Consider the following 22,642-nt stretch of genomic DNA (forward strand, 5'->3'; position numbering starts at 1 on the left):
TAACAACATATCTGTGCGAGAATTTTACAATCTATTCCTGGCTACAGGGCGACATCTAAAAGATCTCTCTTTACCTATTGACAGAAATGATTTTGCAGAGGGTTACACATTGTATGCTTTCAATTTATCACCTGATGATGACACCTCAGGAAATCTGTCTGTGGTGTCCCAAGGTAACCTCAGGCTGGAAATGCGTTTCCGTACACCTTTAGCCTGTACAGTTAGCATGATTGTTTACGCATGCTCCGATTCAATCTTGGAAGTGAATGCCCGAAGACAGGTCTTAGTGGATTATTATTAAGGACCTTTGAACAAAGACATGAATACCCAAGAGTTGGACGGGCTCATGAGCCGCTTGATTGGAAAACAATTTTGTGGAGTGTTGGCTTGTGATGAATTACCTATGGAGATATGGTCTGAGAGGCCTGCAATGTTTATTGTCAATACCCATCCTAAACACATGCCTGGTGAACATTGGCTAGCTATGACATTAGAACAGGAAGGTGGACGAAAAATCTCAACTTTTTTTGATTCCTATGGCTTTCCCCCCGGTTTTTCACATTTCCCTAAATCTATTAAAGATTTTTTGACCCTAAACGGTACAAAGATCTACTACAACATCAAACAAGTGCAAGATAACCTTTCCACTACATGCGGTCACCACTGTGTATTTTACCTGTGCCAAAGAGCCCGGGGAGTTTCTTTTGAAGATGTTATGTCTCTTTATAAGGATGATTTAAGAAGTAATGATAACCTTGTATCTTGTTTTGTTAGAAAATATCAAAAGTGTTCAAATGTGTGTCCTTTAAGAACGCGTAATCAAGGCGTATGCTCACGTCATATGTTTCAAGAATGCCACAAATGTTAACTTGCTTATTTTTCAAATAAAAAATTTATTGAATTTAATCATAGTCATTCAAAAGTCATTTTCAAAAGTCTAACCACGCCGAGAGATCGGGTTTAGGAAAAGGTCCTGAGACGTTCATGGGAGTAAATGAGTTAGCATCATCGCTTTCATAGGGGGCCGGTGTCGTTGGGGCATCTTTAGGGGTGCTGTATCTCGTTGAAGGCTTTTGTTTTAAAGCTTGAATCTGTTGACGAAGCTTATGGTTGGGTACACCGGAGAGGGGGATGTTGAGGATTGCCAGGGCCTTAAGAAACTGACGCCAGCCGGGAGGCCTTCGGTCATCAGCAACCTTGTGGGCAGCCGTGGTACTTTTAAGCAAGTCCTGCATATGGGACCCCCTAACCACAGAGCCCTGAAGGATAAACTCTCCAGAGTCGTTCCAAGCAGCTATCCCCTTTGAGTCTTTTATCTTGTTCATAATGTATTTAACATTCTTCCTGTTACGTAAAGGCACATGTGTCAGTAGGTCATGCATAACTTTATCTTCAAATGGCATTTGAGCTTCACCCGACATATTATCTCCACTAGGTAAGATCGACGGTACAGGCCTTACAGGGGCATGGCTATCGTTAGGTTCGACATCTGTTAAAGGGTCCGGTAGGGAAAGGGTTAAATGGTTAGTCTCTCTCTCCCCTTGCTTTACCCGAGTCAAATACCTTTGCATTAGGTTTGTGTATTTTTGAATCTTATCATAGGGGTTCAATCCTTTTCGGTTCAAAACATCCTTCATGGCCGTATCCAAATCATTTTCCGCTGTTTGTCTGATATCTTCAGGACCCTGCATTTGTTTTTTAAGTCTATCCAACTCTTGTTGAGGCACCAAGTACATTTTAGTGGCCATCACACCACGTGTTCAACCACCACGTCTGGCCGCAATAAGGCTGGTGATGAAGGGCACGGCTATACTGAGTAAAGGTAGAAGAAAACCCCCAGACTGTTGTATACTATGTCTTTTCTTTTGAAGACTGGCCCTTTTATTGGCAAAGAGTTTGATCGCTGTCTTTTGTCTCCTTAATTTTTTCAATTGGTTCAGGGTGAGTGGAATGCGTCCTTTGAGAAGATTCAAAGCAATCTCACATAGGGCTAATATGAGATCTGAAGAACAGCGACCCAAGATGGCCTTCCGTTCTTTAGCTGTAGAACCTACTAGCCTTCTCAAGAGGGGGAGGTTTCTTTTTAAACGCAGAGACATAGCGTTTACTTTTTAGGAAGGTATGCAGCAGGCCTCTCCCCCGGAAACAGCCCTGTACGTAGCCTAAGGTGTTCTGGAGTATTTGCTTTTAAATCCACGATTAAATAAGAAAATGGCTCTTTGGTAGCGTCCTCATAGCTCTCCATAAAGTATGATTTCCGTCCAGGGTACATCTGCTGAGCTAGAGTGCTAATTTGCAGTTTGTCTCTAGGATTTTTAAACAATACCATGTAGTTGGCATTCAAGCTAATGGTCCGACTATTTTTACCTTGGTGAAACACATTCTGGACCAAGTAAAGCACGGACAGGTTTCTATGATGAGTATATTGGGTAAAAGCTCGTGCAATTTCAGGGTGTTCGCTACCAGCAAATAGCATATCGTCCAAAACCAGCAGATTATTTACATGTGGGGGGAGAAGTTCATCATCAGACAGAGAATCGGGTATTCCTTCAACAAACTTGATTTTTATTGTCTTCAATAATTCATCATACAGAGGTTGGTAACATGAATAACACCATACAATATTGTCAGGCTTTTGAGATAACACATGTTCAGAATTCTCTAAAATACTTTTTACAAAAAAAGTTTTGCCGCTGTTTGAAGGGCCTGCAATTAATGCTGAAAAAGGCAATTGTAGCCGGGGGTCAAAACCCTCGACAGCAGTCATAATATCTTAAGCTTTAAGACACACTGGGGCTTGTAGCATAAGTCAGTAGCCAAAGGGCAATGTGGTACCGTCAGGCAATAGCTGTCTCTTGTCATAGACTACCCTGAATCTTTTAGTGAGTGGTGCGTTTCTTAGATGGAACCCCTTTTTATCCCTCACTATTTTGTTGTAGGAGCTCAAAATCTCCAAGTCACTATTCTTGTCCTTTACGAACCCCTCGACCAAGCGCGTGATTGATTCCAAGTTTACACGCGGTGCATTTTCATAGTTTTGAGTCACGCCTTTGGCTTTCAACACCACGTGATTGGCTTTAGTCCTAAAAGCATAGCTTTTTGGACCACATGAGGACCATTCTGTAATATGGTCACCCTCTTCGAGTTCACTCGTTAAACCCCCAAGATAGTTGCTAAGTGGGGGGGTCCAATCCCCCGGTTTGCTTACATAGACCACAGAGTCTGTGTCGTGGTAAAGAACCCGCCTCTGAAGCTGTTCCATGAGGGTGTACAGTTCAAGGCGGCCATAGGCTGTGGTAAATGCTGCAAGAAACACATTTACATTACCTGGGGGTAGAACCCACTTTTGGTGGCGCCTCCATTGCACCAAGGCAATGTCTTGACTCAAGAAGGAAAAATGTGAAATTTCGTATTGGTCCGAAAAAACAAATTCCAAAAATTCTTCGGGGTCTTTAATGATCGAAGTTGTTAGCATATTGCATCTCTGCGCTAATTTCCCCCAAAGGGAGTTCAAGTACAATTTCGACACATTTCTTTTGGTTTTGTTGACCTCTATTCTGTCAGGGTCAAGAAGTATGCCTTCTCTGTCATGGTAGTCTTGAATGTACTGGTCTTTACTTTCTTGATCTGTGACCGATGCAGGATAGCCTGAAGCCATCTGCTTGCATCTCAAGAAGGTTTTGATGTACTCTTTAAAAAGTGTGTCTGATTTCCTGGAAAAGTTCCACACTTCAAAGATTTTGGCCACACGATACCCCTTCTCTAAAGCCTTAGAGAATTCTACAGTGACCCATACACCGGTCAGGGCTCTTTCTTGATCTGTGTGATCACAGGGGTTTTCCTGGTTGTGGTTTTCACAGCATGTGCGACAAAGGGGAAAGAAAAGTTTTCCTTTAGGACCCTTGTAAGGCAACACAGGTATAAACAGCCCCCTAGGAGGGTAGACAGTCGCTTTGATTAAACCAAAATAATTTTGGGGTTCGTCAAAGTCGCTGTGAATAATTTCAGGATGCCCTATAGGATAGAATGAGGAACTCATTACATGAGGATATAGGGATGTAAAATCTACATAGCCTATTGTCTCGTCGGGTTGAGCTACATAACGCAATGTCAAAGCATTGGTCCGGCCTCCAAACAAGGCCTGTCGCGGTTCCAGGGGCTCTGGAGGGTCATAATGGGTAAGGAAGGCCTTAACACTAGGATCTGCCTTTTTGAGGGCTGTCCATTCGTGCTCCCACAAAACCACAACTTTTAACCCGTAAGTAGCCTTTAAAGAATTCAGTTTGTCTTGAAACTCTTGGTACATTTCCCCAAAAGTCTTTTGGGTTAGGACACACAAGGTGTGGGGGACAAAGCATAATTTACAACCGTGGAAGAAACAACCGTTGTACTCATACACTGTCTCAACCCCGTCAATCTGTGTGTATCCATCTACATGGTAAGGCCCAAAAGCCTTCTCCCCCCGATTCAAAGCATGTTGGATAAAAATATCTTTATCCTGGGCCAAGTACTCCAACCATTGAATGGAACCACTAGAGTAGGCCTTGAATTGGCGTCGGTAGTTGTCTGGCGATGGGATAGCTATAGATTCAGGAGTTAGATAGTGTGTACGATAGGTTTTCATGCACGCTGATGCAATAGTTGTACAGCTCCAGGGGTCAATGCCCGCATCTTTGATTACCTCTTCTCTGAATCTGAGGCATCCTTCACGAAGTATAACAACGTCATTGTCACAGTATGATTCCATCTCTTTATGGAAATCAAAAGTGCCATGTCTTACGGTCTCGTACCATGTCATGAATCTCTCACGCTCTTTGGGAGACATTTGATCACACCCGTACATTTCGGGGGCTGGATAAGATCCTATATAATGTAGATTCTCCTCAGATGTGAAGAAATGAGGGAAATAGCCTTTGACAGAGTTTTCAAAACCCAAGGCCTCTGGCATTTGAGCCAATCTCATGGGTAAGAAGCTTAAGCTGTCAATGTATCTCTGTTTGAAGGCGGGGTCAACAAAGCATAATATTTTACTCCCTTGAGCTATGACACTGGGTGCCACGCCTTGCTGTATCAAAGGGTTCAGAAGCAGATAGGAGTCATAGGCCCTAGCATTGTGAGCTATAAACGTGAAGTTTCTGTACTGGGCTTTTCTAAAATGTTTTAGAAAGAGCCGTGCACAATTGGGTCCCTCGGCCGACCATTTTTCACCCTTGAAAGTCATGGTTGACACAAAAATAGGCAAATGAACCCCTGATTGCTGATTTGTCTCAAAATCATAAAACACATATTTCTCTGTATGTTCATCTTCAGCCAAGGGCTGAATGTAACACTCATGTGTTACTTCTTGAACCGCTTCCGCGTCTCTGCTTTTCAAAGGACCTTTACAGATTGGGCAGTGTATAATTCCACAAACATGAGGTTTAGGGCTATCTATTTTAAGGTTGTAATTGCAATGACATTTTGGACATTTCTTGTTAATGTCACAACTGCTTACAGATTTACATGCCTTGGGATGCCATGTTTCAGTTTTGTGTTTTTCGTAACAGTAGGCCGAACGACATGTGCGGTGACAATCCGCACAGGGGGTCAAGTTTAGCGGCTGCATAGGGCAATGTTTATCCAGACATACTGAACAGTTGTAACGGCACGAGTGCCCCCCCATGCGTGTGTAGCCGGTATGACAGGCTGGACAGACATATGGCGCGCCTAAAAAGGCTGTGATGTTAGTTACGGCATAGTAATGCTCATTTTGCACATAAAAGTACATAGTCTTAGGATGTGGTTCGGGTATATTTTGGAACTTGAGGAGAGCGTCATTAGCCCTACTGTGGTACAAAACCACAATCTTGATGTTCAGAAAGTTTTCAAATTTGACTATGTCTGAGAAAGCCACAGCATCCTGTATACCGAGACCCACCGCAGTTTGTAGCTCTCGAGCTTTATGTAACGCGGCTTGATCAGTACATCCTGGGCTGAGTAAGTGGGCCAAACCTATGGCAAAACATAGCTTATTACCTGGATTGTGAACGTTTATGAGATAGGCCCTTTTATTGCTTATGATTTCGGACTGCATTAAACTCTCGAGCTTTCGTCTCTGACCCCCGCCCCCTTGTGGTTGGCGTACTAATTGTACTACAAGTTCGAGGGTCCTATCTGCTAGCACGTTTAAATTTGACTGAACAAGGCGTTCTAGCAGTTTAACAAATTGTTCAAGCTCTGCTTCACCATTCTGTAAAATAAGCGATACCTTGCTCTGTAGACTGTCTCCACAAATTTCCAACTGTAAGAGATCCCTAGGTTCGCTATAATCTCTAATCCTCGCTAACAGTTCATTCAAAGTGTCCATAAGCATTACGTAAAACACAGCATATTCCCGAATCTGACCCCCCCATGCGAAATTGAAAAACTGGCGAACCTCAATATTGTTGAATTTATTTCGACGCAAAACATGTACACTTCGATCAAGACCTCCCCCCTCCAGATTTGCTAGGCAATTGTCCAACTGTTCAAAAACATCGTATTGGGTTTCAGACTCTTCGGACATTGGTGTTAAAGGCTGATTTATAGGTGTCTGGGGTGCCGAATTAAACCTAGCGCTCTCGTTCTGTACACTGATCTCAAGACCGCCCCCCTCCAGATTTGCTAGACATTTGTCCAACTGTTCAAAAACATCATATTGACTTTCAGACTCTTCGGACAATGTTGTTAAAGGCTGTCTTAGAGGTGTCTGTGGGGCCGAATTAAACCTAGGGCTCGCGTTAAGCTGGGTAATTAGAGATATGATGGTTTCGGGAATCTGTGTTAACATGTTTTCCTCGGAAGGCCCTGACTCATTCATACGTGTAATAATGTCTATGAGTTCGGAGGGAATCTGGGATAATAGATTTTCATCTATTGTCATTATGTCAATTACCCCCGAATCATTCATATGGTTAACTATATCTTGGAGCTCTGTAGGGATCCTGGCTAAGAGGGTTTCAATTGTCTCACTTTGGTCTATAGGGGGCGCCATCTGTCTAATTAAGGATGTGTGTGTGTGTGTGTGTTTACATGTGTGTTTTTTAACGGCGGTATTTGCTTGTTTTAGCCCTAATGTTTTTTAACATACGTGGTAGCTCGCTACGCCAGAATGACACATCCTGATTGTATTGATGCTCGAGTAGAATACACATGCGCCTCTGGAGTAGAGCCTTTCGTGATTTTAAACCCAGGGTAAACGCTTTGAAAAAACGTTCTTGGTCTATTTCAGAATCTGCTGTTTCCCCCACAGAATTGGCCGATTCAAGAAGGTTGGCAGCTTCACAGAACATCAAATCGTCTACCTCAGAAATGTCATTTAAATCTTTGACATCATCAGGTTTCGCTGGTGTCTTTGGAGCCTCCTCGGGGATGCTTGTCTGGGCATCCTCCGATGTTTGTGCGTTGTGTTCATAAGCCGGTGAGGAGTCTGAAATAAAAATAATACATACACAAATAGGTTATTAACCCTAAAATATGTTAAAAATGCCAAATACATTTCAGATATAAGCCTATATATTAACAATACATTAATTAAATACCTCGGCTTTTTTGACGAGGGCTGTTCTGAAGAAGCTCTGAAACCAGGGGCTGATGTCTTTGTTCAACCTGTATTACAGCATCTGCAGGTTCGGTCGATGGTGAGCCTGAAAAAAACAAACAAAAAAAAAAAATATATATAAAAAATAAAAAATAAAAAACAGCATTAGGCCTTGTTTTAACATATTCCGGCATAAAAAAATATATAAATATTAAAATAATAATATATATAAATAATAATATATAATTGATTCATACCTAGTCCTTGGAACGACGTCTCGTGAATATCGGCCAAGTAGAATTGTTCGGGTGAAGCGGAACTGTGGATCTGAGCACTAATTATCCTTTGGTGTTTAGAAATATGGGGGACAACGTTGTCCTGGCCAAGGGGAGTTGACCTGCCGTTTAAAGTCTCTGTTCGCTGCTTTTGTGTAAATACATCCTGGGAGTAGGGCAGAATTGTCTCGTAGTCATATGCTTCGCAGAAACCGTTCAGGCTCCATATGGCATCGTTTAACCTTCTAGGCTTTAGGTCCTCTGTAAACATATAAAATAACTTTTAATATAAGATGCCCACACTTTTTGTTTTTAAGGTATAAATATTTTTATGTATGGAATTCTTGGAGCTTACTTACGTTGACAATTCAGGGCAGGCGTTTGTTTGTCGGCACTTTGTTTCGGAGCCCCATTGGATGGTTCGAGCTCTGTTATACCTCGGAGTATCTGCGTGAATGCTTCAGAATCTATAAAACATTCGACAATATTAAAGCTATAATCACTTTAGCTAATATTGCCTTGTTATACGGTAAGCATACTGATCCTAATGATTGTTTAATATTTCTATAACATCCCACGCTTTTCAAACAATTCCCCAACAACAACCAAATCTAATAAAGATTTATTTCAAGAACTCACCTTGCGATAGATCCATTAGACTTTTTTCCCCGATTATCTTTTTTAACGCTTCAGTCCGATAACGATTCTTGGAGTTTCTGGAGGTGCTGTTTGCATCGGAACTAAAACGCTGCTAACATTGCCCATGGTTTCTAGCGCTTTTGTACCCTACGACCTAGAGAAAAACCCCTGAATGATTTTTTTACATAGCATTTGGGGTTTGTCGTTTTTTTCGGGCTATACCCCCGCCCATGGTATATTTGACACATTTCAAACACATGGTATTGGGTGTGTCTAAACATTAGGATCCTTTTGGAGCTTCTAAAATCTCCGGGGTGCTAGCACCTAGATGCATGGGGTGTGTTGTTCTCGACATCGCTGGGATGAATGACTTTTTAGCCCACCTAAAAAAATAGTTTTATGAAAGGCCTTTAAGATTAGGAGTCGTAAGACACAATATTATTGTTGGGGGGTAGGCATCTGTTTTGCAGGCTAGTGTAAACCTTGGTTTCAAACGACCCACCAGGCATGCAAGGGTATTTTTTTAACAAACAACCCGCCCCCCTTTTTCTGTTTTTGAAACACACACACACACACACACACACACACACACACACACACACACACACACACACACAGCCACTACAGAAAACTCCCTCACGCACATGCGCGCGCACATGGCTTTTTCCGCAAGATTTTTCTCAGGGACAGACTGCGCTAAGAGTGAACAAACGCGAGAGTTCATAACGTGGTGAGATTCTGATTTTAAAACCATTTATTTCATTCAAAATATTTAGTACATACATTTTATATCGTTACATTCTTAAGGTATTTTACGATGCCTTTCTTACAGATCCTGGGAGCTTATGCAACCAACCGCCATTGTCCGTGTCGAGTTCACCCTCAAAAGGCAAGGCTCTCTTGCTATGTCCATCAACACATGGTAAGTTTTCACTCCAGGGGTAGATCCTCCGTCGGGCCTTTTGGTCTTGACTCTGTCTCAAGGAAAGCCTCGCCCAGCGCTTTAACTGTTCCCCATTTTGGAAGAGAATGTCCAGCTTATTCATAAGTGTTATGAAAATTGGATAATCCACCCATTTAAAACTAAACACAGGAATAAAAAAGTTTACATGTTTGCGTGCTCTGGAAGCTACCGGAGAATTGACAGACTTTGTAGCATTAGCCTTATCATAAAGGTCACAGGCTAAAATTGTCACTTTGTTGTCAGGGCTATAGTCCATTGAAGCAATTCTTAGAGCCTTGAGATCACTGCGGCCGCAGACCTGTTCTTCCAACGCATATCCTGGCACATTTGTAACACTTAGGACCTGTTCAATTTTACAAAGAGCCAGCCTGATGTTTAGCCATTCTCTCATCCCCAGAGCCGGGGGAAAACTCCCAGGTTTTGCAGGATAAAGGGGTTTGGGTCCACGGTCTGTGAATATCTTTACCGTAGAATCCTCCGGGTGGAATATGTAAGACATGTGGCCCTCACTCGTACCCAAAAATCCTTTAAAACATTCTGGAGCTTCACACAGAACTTCTTCAAGGCTTTGGTCACTGGGTTCATGACAAGCCGAGCATAACATCCCTAAAATTGGCATAGGTGTCATTTTTGTTTAATATTCAGGGGGGTTATCATGTACAGTCTTAAACAGGTATTGTTCAGCGGCTTTATAAGGGGCCTTAACCAACCCAAACCGTGAGAAACAGTAACAGGTTGACCTGACACATGGTCCCTTACTCAACCCAGGGCATGCACCCTTCTACATGACATAGGGTCATAAATCATTACATAGGGTCATAAATCAGGCTTGGGTCATCAATCATTAACGGCCTGTCAAATGGACCCTTACTCACCCCATAGCCCCCACCTAACCAGGCTTGCCTGACCAGAAGACATGCACACGTCATCACTACATAGGGTTCACATAGAGTTCACATAGGTTCACATAGGGTCATCAATCAAAATTTTGACCCGTGACATCTACTTTATTCTCTCTCCCGCAGCACACACACACACTTACACACACCAACTGATTAATGGACTGCTGAATGTTTTTGTTTTCTCTTGCTTTGTTTAATCTTTTCCATGTTATGTCTATCTCTGAGAAGCTACCCAGGAAAGGCCTGAAAATTGCCTATATTAATATATGTAGCCTTAGAAATAAGGTTAATGAAATCAATAACTTGCTAACATCCGATAACATTCAGATGCAATATTAGACATTTATGAGACTCATGTAGATAATTCCTTTGATGATACAGTAGTAGCAATACAAGGATATAGCATCAATAGAAGAGACAGAAATGCTTATAGGGGAGGTCTTGCTATATGCTGTATATTCAGAGCCATATCCCTGTAATGCTTAGAGAAGATCTCATGTCAAGTGTTATTGAAGTGCTGTGGTTGCAGTTCACCTGCCTCATTCAAAGCCATTTTTTTTTTGGGGGGGGGGGGGGGTAGCTATAGGCCATCAAGTGCTGACAATCAGTATCTCATTGATGTGTGTGAAATGCTTGATAGTATGTGTGTTGTAAACAGAGAGGTCTACTTTCTTGGTGACCTGAATATTGACTGGTTTCCTTCAAGCTGTCTGCTGAAGAGGAAGCTTCTCACTGTAACCAGTGCCTATAATCTGGTTCAGGTTATTAATCAAGCTACCATTACCATTAAAAATTGTGTTTGACCAAATAGAATGCTATTTCTCTGTAAACAAACTGTCATCAGACTTTCAGCATGCTTATAGAGAAGGGCACTCAACATGTACTGCACAGACACAAATGACTTGGTTGAACTTGGTTGACTTGGTTGAAATAAATAGATAAGAACAAGATTGTGGGAGCTGTACTGTTAGATATTATTGACCATAACCTGTTGTTGAGAAAACATATATTTTATATGGATTTATAGCTATCTATCTAATATAAACTTTTTATTTAATGGAAGCTTCTCTATTGTCAAACATGGAGGGTGTGGTGTGCCACAGGGCAGCTGTCTATGCCCTCTACTCTTTTCTATTTTTACCATAATCTGCCACTGGCATTAAACAAAGCCTGTGTGTCCATGTATGCTGATGATTCAACCATATACGTGTCAGCAACTAAAGCTAGTGAAGTCACTCAAACCCCTTAACAAGGAGTTGCAGTCAGTTTTGGAAAGGGTGGCCAGTAATAAACTGGTCCTGGACATCTCTAAAACTAAGAGCATTGTATTTGGGACAAATCATTCCCAAGCTCTAGACCTCAGCTGAATCTGATAATGAATGATGTGGCTGTTGAACAAGTTGAGGAGACTAAATTACTTGGTGTTATCTTAGATAGTAAACAGTCATGGTCAAAACATATACAATGCAATTGGAAAGTATTCAGACCCCTTACATTTTTCCAAATTTTGTTACGTTACAGCCTTATTCTAATATGTATTAAATACTTTTTCCCCTGTAGTGGAAATGTCCTGTATTTACCAAATCATGAGAGCAAACCACACACAAGTCAGAGTTATCATAAAGTCCATCTTTAATTATATGAGCTCCATCACAACCCTGTGACTCTCAGATTAATTCAGTGTTCAATTCTCTGAGAGTGCTTACACATTGCAACTGAGATCCTTTATAGCAAAGACACACATAGCCAGACAGCATTGGCTATAAATTATCGTTTAGCTTTGTCTCCTAAACTATGTTCTTATCTCGCTCTTGGTACCACTCAGGACCAAAAACTAGCATATATCAAATACACCCCTCCTGGACAAGATCACAGAGACACAGTGACTGGCACACAGACATTGTGGAGCCAAGAGATAATTGGTTCCCCCTCAATCATCCCTTCACATGGTTTAAAAGATATGTTTACATATGAAGACAAGCTTGACCTCTCCCCTCTCTGCGGCCCAAGTAACTGAACCCAGGACAGAGAAAGGATAACTGCAAATGGCCCCCACTATAGTACAACAAGATACATTCTAAATGAGAAGTAACTCACAAGCATATAATGAAAATAAAACATCTTATCTATGTTACCCAACTATTCTGATTAATCCCCAACACCCCTCATCAAGCTATACACAATACCCCATAATGACAGAGCAAAAACAGTTTTTTATTATCTCCTGCTAATTTATTAAAAATAAAAAACTGAAATATCACATTTACATAAGTATTCAGACCCTTTACTCAGTACTTTCTTGAAGCACCTTTGGCAGTGATTACAGCCTTGAGTCTTCTTGGGTATGACGCTACACACCTATATTTGGGGAGTTTCTCTCATTCTTCTCTGCAGAGCCTCTCAAGCTCTGTCAGGTTCTTTCTTGGGCTCCCGAGAGGCGCAGTGGTCTAAGGCACTGCATCTCAGTGCTAGAGGCATCACTAGAGACACCCTGGTTCGAATCCAGGCTGTATCACAACCGGACGTGATTGGGAGTCCCATAGGGTGGCGCACAATTGGCCCACATTCGTCCGGGTTTGGCTGGGTAGGCCGTCATTGTAAATAAGAATATATTCTTAACTGACTTGCCTAGTTAAATAAAGGTTACATAAAAATAAATAAATAAAAGGTTGGATGGGATTGTTGATGCACAGCTATTTTCAGGTCTATCCAAAGATGTTCGATCGGGCTCTGGCTGGGCAACTCAAGGACATTCAGAGACTTGTCCCGAAGCGACTCCTGCATTGTCTTGGCTGTGTGCTTAGGGTCACTGTCCTGTTGGAAGGTGAACCTTCACCCAAGTCTGAGGTCCTGACTGCTCTCGAACAGGCTCTCATCAAAGATCTCGCTGTACTTTGCTCCGTTCATCTTTGCCTCAATCCTGACTAGTCTCCCAGTCCCTGCCAATGAAAATCATCTTCACAGCATGATACTGCCACCACCATGCTTCATCGTAAGGATGGTGCCAGGTTTCTCCAGACGTGATGCTTGGCATTCAGGCAAAAGAGTTCAATCTAGGTTTCATCAGACCAGAGAATCTTGTTTTTCATGGTCTGAGAGTCTTTAGGTGCCTTTAGGCAAACTCTAAGGGGGCTGTCATGTGCCTTTTATTGAGGAGTGGCTTCTGTGTGGCCACTCTACCATGAATGCCTGATTGGTGGAGTGCTGTAGAGATGGCTGTCCTTCTGGAAGTTTCTCCCATCTCAATAGAGGAAGTTTAGAGCCTCCTCCTGTGGTCATTTGCAATAAACACCTGCTGCGCTTAAAACCAGCTCTCTATCTACCCTCGTGTTCATTACAAATTGATTATTTTTCTAACCTATCTACAAACATTACCCCATAATGACAAATTGAAAACATATTTTCAGAAATTGCAGCAAATTTATTGAAAATTAAATATATAAATATCTCAATTACATAAGTATCACACACGAGTCAGTCAATAGAATCACCTTTGGCTACGATTACAGCTGTAAGTATTTCTGGGTAAGTCTCTAAGAGCTTTTCACACCTGGGTTGTACAATATTTGCACGTTATTCTTTTAAAAATTCTTCAAGCTCTGTCAAGTTAGTTGTTGATCCTTTCTAGACAGCCATTTTCATGTCTTGCCACAGATTTTCAAGACGATTTAAGCCAATGCTCTAACATTCAATGTCGTCTTGGTAAGCAACGTGTATATTTGGCCTTGTGTTTTAGGTTATTGTCCTGCTGAAAGGTAATTTTTTGGGGAAAACAGACTGAACCAGGTTTTCCTCAAGGATTTTGCCTGTGCATAGCTCTATTCCGTTTCTTTTCATCCTTAAAACTCCCTAGTCCTTGCCGATGACAAGCATACCCATAACATGATGCAGCCACCACCATGCTTGAAAATATGAAAAGCTGTACTCAGTGATGAGTTGTGTTGGATTTGCCCAAAACATAATGATTTTTTAAAATGTATTCAGGACGTAAAGTGAACATTTTTTGAAGTTTTACTTTAGTGCCTTATCACAAACAGGATGCATGTTTTGTAATTTTTTATTCTGTACAGGCTTCCATCTTTTCACTCTCATTTAGGTTAGTATTGTGGAGTAACTACACTGTTGTTGATCCATCTTCAGTTTTCTCTTATCACAGCCATTCAACTCTGTGACTGTTTTAAAGTCACCATTGGTCTCATGGTGAAATCCCTGAGTGGTTTCCTTCCTCTCCGGCAACAGAGTTAGGAAAGACACCTGTATCTGTAGTGACTGGGTGTACTGATACACCATCCAAAGTGTAATTAATAACTTCACAATGCTCAAAGGGATATTCAATATCTGCTTTCTTTATTTTTACCCATCAACCAATAGGTGCCCTTCTTTGCGAGGCATTGGAAAACCTTCCTGGTCTTTGTGGTTGAATCTGTGTTTGAAATTCACTGCTCAACTGAGGGACCTTACAAATAATTGTACGTGTGGGGTACAGAGATGAGGTATTCATAAAGAAATCATGTTAAACACTATTATTGCACACAGAGCGAGTCCATCAAAATTATTATGTGACTTGTTAAGCACATTTTTACTCCTGACCTTTTCAGGCTTGCCATAACAAAGGGGTTGAACACTTATTAACATAAGACATTTCAGCTTTTCATGTTTATTAATTGTAAAAAAAAATATAAAAAAATGTATTCCACTTTGACATTATGGGGTGTTATCCAGTGACACAAAATCTAAATTTAATCCATTTTAAATTCAGGCTGTAACACAACAAAATGTGGAAAAACTCAAGGAGTGTGAATACTTTCTGAAGGCACATGTGCTAACTAAGGTTGTCTCAAATGGCACTACTGAATAGGGCTGGGAATTGCTAGGGACCTCACAATATGATATTATTGCGATTCTCACTATTCTATATGTATTGCGACTCAATACTGCGATTCTATTGCAATTTGATGTTTTAAACATATGTCTGCTGCAGAGATGCAAGAGAGAGCGTACTAACATTTGTTTTGATCAGTCACGGAAGTAAAAGTGCTCACTATTTAAAAAGAAAATGGAGAAAAATCTGTAGGATAAAAAAATACCGTAATTTTGGTGCAGGTACAGCTGACTAACGTTAGCTAATGCTACCTAGTAAAAATATATAAAATATCCATACTTGGAGCCAATTAAAGTATCAATATAATAGCGTCCAAAATAATATTGTGATGTGTAACTGTATTTAAAAAAATCCCCATAATTACTACTGAATAGGGTGCAATTTGAGACACAGACTAACTTACACCTTTCAGCCTCCCGGTTTCATTATCACAGACTAAAAGCGTCCACATGCTAGGTTGGTTTGCTCCTAGCAGAACTCAGCCAGGCGAAGAGAACGTCTGTGCCTAACATACTCCCTTAAAATGATATTTGCTTCAAAATATTACACACATTATTTTGGTATAGAACGACACTGTCTCTTTTTCACCATGAGTGTGTTCAAAAATTGCCTCCAGTGTGTCATAGTACGCTCTGGATCGTTTGTAAATTCAGAGCATTGTCAGATTGTAAAATCAGAGCGTTTTTGCTCTCGGAGCGTTCAGAGCGCAAACTGGACGCTCTGGCCCGTGGACAAGGGTTGATCCGAGTGTTCTGACCCTCGCAACAAGCACCCAAGCACCCAAACTAACTGGCTAAAGTTGGCTAGCTCACTAGCTACTTCTAGACACATATGAGAGAACACCTCACTGGCCATTTTACTCACCCTAGCAGAGGCTGTTTTCATGTTATCTAGAGCATTAGTGACTGTAACTGTGCTCCTGGCAACAATTGAATGACGTTTTCTTGCAGACGTTTATTGACACCGGTCTTATTCAGCGGGTGTTGAAAGTTTGTAAATTCATCAGTTGTTCTGCGCTCTGACACACTCAGATGAGAGTGCTCTGAAATCGGAATAGATGGCCAGAGTGAATTTACAAAAGCAGCCTTCGTGATGAGTGTGTTGCAATAGCAACACTATTGATAACATCACAGCTGTTTCCTTGCCGATGTGGATGCTTCTGTCCTCCACTGTGATGTGATTAGATCTCTCATGTCATCCAGGCTTAGCTCAGTTCACATGACCCTTTGTAGCAGTCCATCCATATCTAATGCATCATGCTACTATCGCTCTCTCTTTTACACACACTATATTTCCCATCCCCCTCTCTCTCTGTGTGTCTCTCTATCCCCCTACTCCTTCCCATCTCTTCCTTCATCTCTCCCCCTCGGTCCCCTTCCATCCTAGCATAGAGAGTTCGTTGGAGTCAAAAGCCACTGTCCTTCTCTCTCCCTCAATCCCCCCTTCAGATATCGCCCATGTCCCTCTGGCCCGGCAAAGTTAACTTATTATACCCATCACAACTAGAAAGCTTGCAATCCTCTCTCCTCCACCCCCCCCCCCCCACCCCCCATCTCTCATCCCTCAAATATCCCCCATCTCCCTTCGCCCAGGCAGAGGTCGCTTTTTACACCCATCGCACCCAGGCAGTCCAGCCATCCCTGTCCTATTGTAGTCAAAGCGTGGTGAGACCAGGACGCTAGGGTCTCTAGGATCTCCAGCTGGCGGCCTCCCCTCTTCTACAGCCATGATGCTCTCTACCAAACACATGATGGCCGCGTCGATGTTGATGTTGTCCTGAGAGGGGAGAGAGGGGGAAAGAATTGAAGGGCAAAGAGAGAGAGATGTTTGTGTGAGAGAGAGACATGAGAGCAAGAGAAAGAGAGGGGTGAGGGACAGATAGAGAGGAAAAAATACAGTCTTCATATGCACAGACACAATCCCTCACTCAGCTAGCAGTAAGTAGGTATATTGACGCTTTTTACATTCCAGAAAGCAACTCATACACACAAAACATTGTCTGCTAACACACACAACGTCTCTTAACATTTCCAAACACAAAGCTTGTATCCCCTGATATACACTACATACAGCAACAATAGAGACCCATCCCTCTCTATGCCGTGACACCATGTCGTGACCCTTGACCTCTTACCACCCTACGAAACCATGGTCTTGCTCTCTCTCACACACACACACCCCTCACCTTGGCGGAGGTCTCGTACCACCCTACAAAGCCGTGGTCTCTAGTGAAGTTCTCCAGTTTGGGCAGTTTGGAACAGAGACCCGTACTCAGCTGGTCACATTTATTACCCAATAAGACGGCCGGAACTGGCCTCCCGTTACCCAGAGCAACCTGGGAGGGGTGTGGGGTGAGGGAGAGGGGGGGGGGGGGGGGTTGGAGAGAAAAATGGGGGAGAAGATGTAAGTGCAAGGAAATATAGAGAAAATGGGAGTGAGGGGTGAGATGGATGAGAGGAGAGAAGGATCTTAACAAATGTAAAAAATACAAGGCACAGGCACTCACTACCACCTCACTGTATAGTACAACCTGCATGTATACTTCATTATGACTAGTTCTAAGCATGTTAAAGTAATAATGTATCTCTTACCTTGGAGTCGAGGTCTCCCTTCCACTTGAGGACAGCCTGGAAGGTAGAGGCCCGCGTCATGTCAAAGATCACCAACGCTCCTACAGCCTCGCGGTAGTAAACCCGCGTCATGTTGCCATAGCGCTCCTGGCCTGGGGAAAAACAACAACAACAATGATATAACAACAACAGCACCAACAACAACATCTACAACTATACCATCTAAATCAACAACATAACAACAATGAATATTTCTCAATAAAGTGACTTAAGAAGCAAAGCGATACTCCAATGTGTTGAGACATTTCAAGTGTGTGTGTGTGTGTGTGTATATTTATGCGTGTATGTGTGCGTGTGTGTGTTTAAGTGAGTGTTGACATATAAATGGCATTTCTCCTGGAAGCTAACCTCTCTCACATGACTGTAATATACCAGTGAGTAACCATGATACAGCTGAGAGAGAGAAAGAGAGGGACGGAGAGAAAGAGAGAGAGAGAAAGAGAGAGAGAGAGAGAGAGAGAGAGAGAGAGAGAGAGAGAGAGAAAGAGAGAGAGAGAGAGAGAGAGAGAGAGAGAGAGAGAGAGAGAGAGAGAGAGAGAGAACAGGGTCTTTCTAACATTAACACATAACGTACAGAATACGGTTTGAAATATCACTGGTTGTCACTGCCAATAGCCAGCATGCATTGTGTAAATACCATCACACTGGTTTTCCTGCTATGTTCTCCTACAATGTCTATCTCTGTCTTTCCACTGCCTACATGCATTGTCTAAATTAATAAGACTCAATGGATAGGGGTGAACCTGATCCTAGATCAGCAAGAGGCCATTCTGAGGCCTTTAATTTAACTATAAAAATGTATTACCTATTAATGTGCCATGAACACAACCAGTCATGATGTTTTCATCTTATTGTCAAACAAATCACATCAAAAAGTAGGTTACTGTCGCACATTCATCCAAAATAATTCCAGCATCTGAACAGTGCACAGTGCACCCTTCAACTTTCCTTCAATTCGTAAGTGGCTGAAACTATCTCACCGGAGAAAGCATTCAAGTGAGCGAAACAGCGCCCCTCTGTCTTACTATATACTGTATGTAGCCCATGTATCTGATGCTGTGTCTGGCCAAAAAGAGTATGACATGCCATTCTGTTTTTGGCCAGACAGCATCAGATACATGGGCAAAACATAAATCTTGTTTCTTTCTTTTTCCTTTCCTGCCCTGCACTGAAAGCGCTTCATTGTTGCAGCTTAATTTCAATGAATGTCATGTTTGCAATCATATCTTGTGAAACAATGCACGGGTACTGTCTCAGGGTGGAATATTTCATTATTATGAACCAGACAGTGGGTGATTATTGACACTTGTAATATAATATACATAATATACTATTATGAGAAAAACTTGGATTACATTAATATTGATATAAAATATTATGAATTATTATTTGGCTGTAAGGATGGGGGGGGGGGCTGGTAGACATGGTGTGATGAGGTCATTATCTACCGTTGAGATGATACGGAGGAAAAGTCTGCTGACAGTTTAGAGATACAGCACCATAAGGGCTCAGACACACCCATAGCGTTTGCTGGCCGAGAGTACTTCCTACCTCTGAACGTAATTCGCGAACCGAGTGAGCACCGATTTGAAAAACGTAATCTGCGAGGAACGATCAGCAGACAAGTGCTAGATCCACATTCGGTGGGATGTGTGCGAGTCTTAAAATGTCTAGTGCATGTGCATTGACTGACAGGGTAAAGTCCACACACATACAGACGCGCGCATGCACACATGAATGCATACACAGCCAGGCATGCACGTACACACGCACACATACACCAACACTCACACTATTACACTGTTTTATAGGGCAGTGTATGTCAGGGCTACATCAGGTCATGTCAGTTATATGTCGATTATCAGGTCATGTGAAATATAGAGAGGCTCAAGAATGGGTCGGTTAGGCTACTACTATTACACATGTGTGTGTGTGTGTGTGTGTGTGTGTGTGTGTGTGTGTGTGTGTGTGTGTGTGTGTGTGTGTGTGTGTGTGTGTGTGTGTGTGTGTGTGTGTGTGTGTGTGTGTGTGTGTGTGTGTGTGTGTAACTACCTATTGTTAAAGTTCCATTCTCAAATAAAATAAAGGAGTTATAAAACTAAATGTAGCAGAGCTAATAGGCCTATTATAATTGGCCTACTCTTATTCTATGCGTTATTAGTTTACCAACTGGCAATGTTCCGCTATTACAGACACCATACCATGTGCGTGACATATTTTAAACTTGTGTATCAAATCAAATATAACAGTTATAAAAGTAAAGGTAGGCGAACTGTCGAAGAAGATTACTCGTAATTTGGACACTGTGCTATCTAACCTCCAAACAAGCTTCAATGCCATACAACACTCCTTCCGTGGCCTCCAACTGCTCTTAAACGCTAGTAAAACCAAATGCATGCTTTTCAACCGGTCGCTGCCTGCACCCGCATGCCCGACTAGCATCACCACCCTGGATGGTTCCGACCTAGAATATGTGGACGTCTATAAGTACCTAGGTGTCTGGCTAGACTGCAAACTCTCCTTCCAGACTCATATCAAACATCTCCAATCGAAAATCAAATCAAGAGTCGGCTTTCTATTCCGCAACAAAGCCTCCTTCACTCACGCCGCCAAGCTTACCCTAGTAAAACTGACTATCCTACCGATCCTCGACTTCGGCGATGTCATCTACAAAATGGCTTCCAACACTCTACTCAGCAAACTGGATGCAGTCTATCACAGTGCCATCCGTTTCGTCACTAAAGCACCTTATACCACCCACCACTGCGACTTGTATGCTCTAGTCGGCTGGCCCTCGCTACATATTCGTCGCCAGACCCACTGGCTCCAGGTCATCTACAAGTCCATGCTAGGTAAAGCTCCGCCTTATCTCAGCTCACTGGTCACGATGGCAACACCCATCCGTAGCACGCGCTCCAGCAGGTGTATCTCACTGATCATCCCTAAAGCCAACACCTCATTTGGCCGCCTTTCGTTCCAGTACTCTGCTGCCTGTGACTGGAACGAATTGCAAAAATCGCTGAAGTTGGAGACTTTTATCTCCCTCACCAACTTCAAACATCAGCTATCTGAGCAGCTAACCGATCGCTGCAGCTGTACATAGTCTATTGGTAAATAGCCCACCCTTTTTCACCTACCTCATCCCCATACTGTTTTTATTTATTTACTTTTCTGCTCTTTTGCACACCAATATCTCTACCTGTACATGACCATCTGATCATTCATCACTCCAGTGTTAATCTGCAAAATTGTAATTATTTGCCTACCTCCTCATGCCTTTTGCACACATTGTATATAGACTCCCCCTTTGGTTTCTACTGTTTTATTGACTTGTTAATTGTTTACTCCATGTGTAACTCTTTGTTGTCTGCTCACACTGCTATGCTTTATCTTGGCCAGGTCGCAGTTGCAAATGAGAACTTGTTCTCAACTAGCCTACCTGGTTAAATAAAGGTGAAAAAAAAAAAGAAAAAAAAAAGTAATTACTTTACCAACCTGCGATGTCCCACAGCTGCAGTCGCACGACCGTCTTGTGATCCCAATTGAGGAGTTTGAGGGCGAAGTCGACTCCGACGGTGGCTCTGTAATGTTGGGAGAATATCTGATGGACATAACGCTTTATTATGGACGTCTTCCCGACCCCCAGGTCACCGATGACTAGAACCTTCAGCAAGCGTTCCTGCTGCATGGTTGGGTTATGGCTTGATATAGAAAAAAAATATAGGCTACAACTTAGTTGTTCACATAGAATGTAATATTCAGTGTCCTCTTTTTTCAGTTTTCTATTTCATATGGGTCCACTTTTCAGCAGCTCTCTTTTCCCGTTACCTGAAGTTGCCTGTATGTCAAAGGTGAATAGTTGTCCAAATCTTAGTAGCAGGAGAAAACAATATTAATGAATTGATGAAGACAGAAAATAAGAGGAACTTCTCCCTCTTTTATTCAAAATGTGCATATGCACAAAAATATTCCGAAATTGTCTTTCTTTCTTGCAATTGTTCTATTCCGTATATGTCCTTATATCAGAGTCATGCAATGTATCCTTTTGGCGACCCTTCTCTCTTACCAAACGTTCATTATTTCTCTCTCGTTCTTTCTCCTACCCAACCTTCATTCCATCCAGAGCAAAAAATGAGAACTTCTAAAAAGAGTAGTCAGCGCATTTCATCCACAAACTGTCAATGTTGGTCAAACAGTGTACGGTGTGTGTGCGCGCACATCTCGCCTGGAAGCCGTTGCCATTAATCTGCGCATGAAGCTTCTGCATCTGCCCGTCAGCTGTTTGGAGATTAGGCAACCACAACCCTTTAGTTTACTGATAAAGTTGTGTACATACAGTAAGTCAATAGTTCACTGTACTTTCTGTCCACCACTTTGCTGCTGGGGGAAAGGAAACGAACTACATATCCAGCGTATTTGATACACTGTATCCGGATCAGCGCACAAGCAGCTGTGGTAACCAAACATACAATGTTATGTATCTTTACGCGCATACAATATTGTCAATTTTACACTCACGATTATAAATCGTTATATCAGTTAATGTCCAAAATATGTTTAATGTCTGGTCCGCCGTATATAGGGTCTAAAACTTGAATATTTAGTGGCAGTGGCCCTATCTATATTTTTGCCTTTTAGCTTACTAATATTGTTGGATAGGCTATAAAAGACTATTGGTGAGAGGTTCTTTCAATAACCTACTAAAAATGGTAGCCAATAGGCCAAATGAATTACATTTCATAAAACGACTTAAGAACAAGGACATTGATCTACATGTCATTGCTCTAATGAC

General features: G+C 42.1%; 1 protein-coding gene across 1 annotated transcript; it reads right to left on the reverse strand.

Moving 5' to 3' along the window:
* Window positions 1-14,664: 14,664 nt before the first annotated feature.
* Window positions 14,665-22,237, reverse strand: LOC109896894 (ras-related protein Rab-38). The gene is made up of 4 exons (XM_031832076.1): window positions 21,346-22,237; window positions 17,812-17,942; window positions 17,406-17,555; window positions 14,665-16,996 (listed from the first exon to the last, which is right to left on the reverse strand). Exons 1-4 carry the CDS (start codon window positions 21,536-21,538, stop codon window positions 16,784-16,786), a joined length of 687 nt encoding a protein of 228 aa, XP_031687936.1. The 5' UTR covers window positions 21,539-22,237; the 3' UTR covers window positions 14,665-16,783.
* Window positions 22,238-22,642: the final 405 nt, after the last annotated feature.

This window comes from Oncorhynchus kisutch, linkage group LG9, assembly GCF_002021735.2.
Source record: "Oncorhynchus kisutch isolate 150728-3 linkage group LG9, Okis_V2, whole genome shotgun sequence".
NCBI classification, from domain to species: domain Eukaryota; kingdom Metazoa; phylum Chordata; class Actinopteri; order Salmoniformes; family Salmonidae; genus Oncorhynchus; species Oncorhynchus kisutch.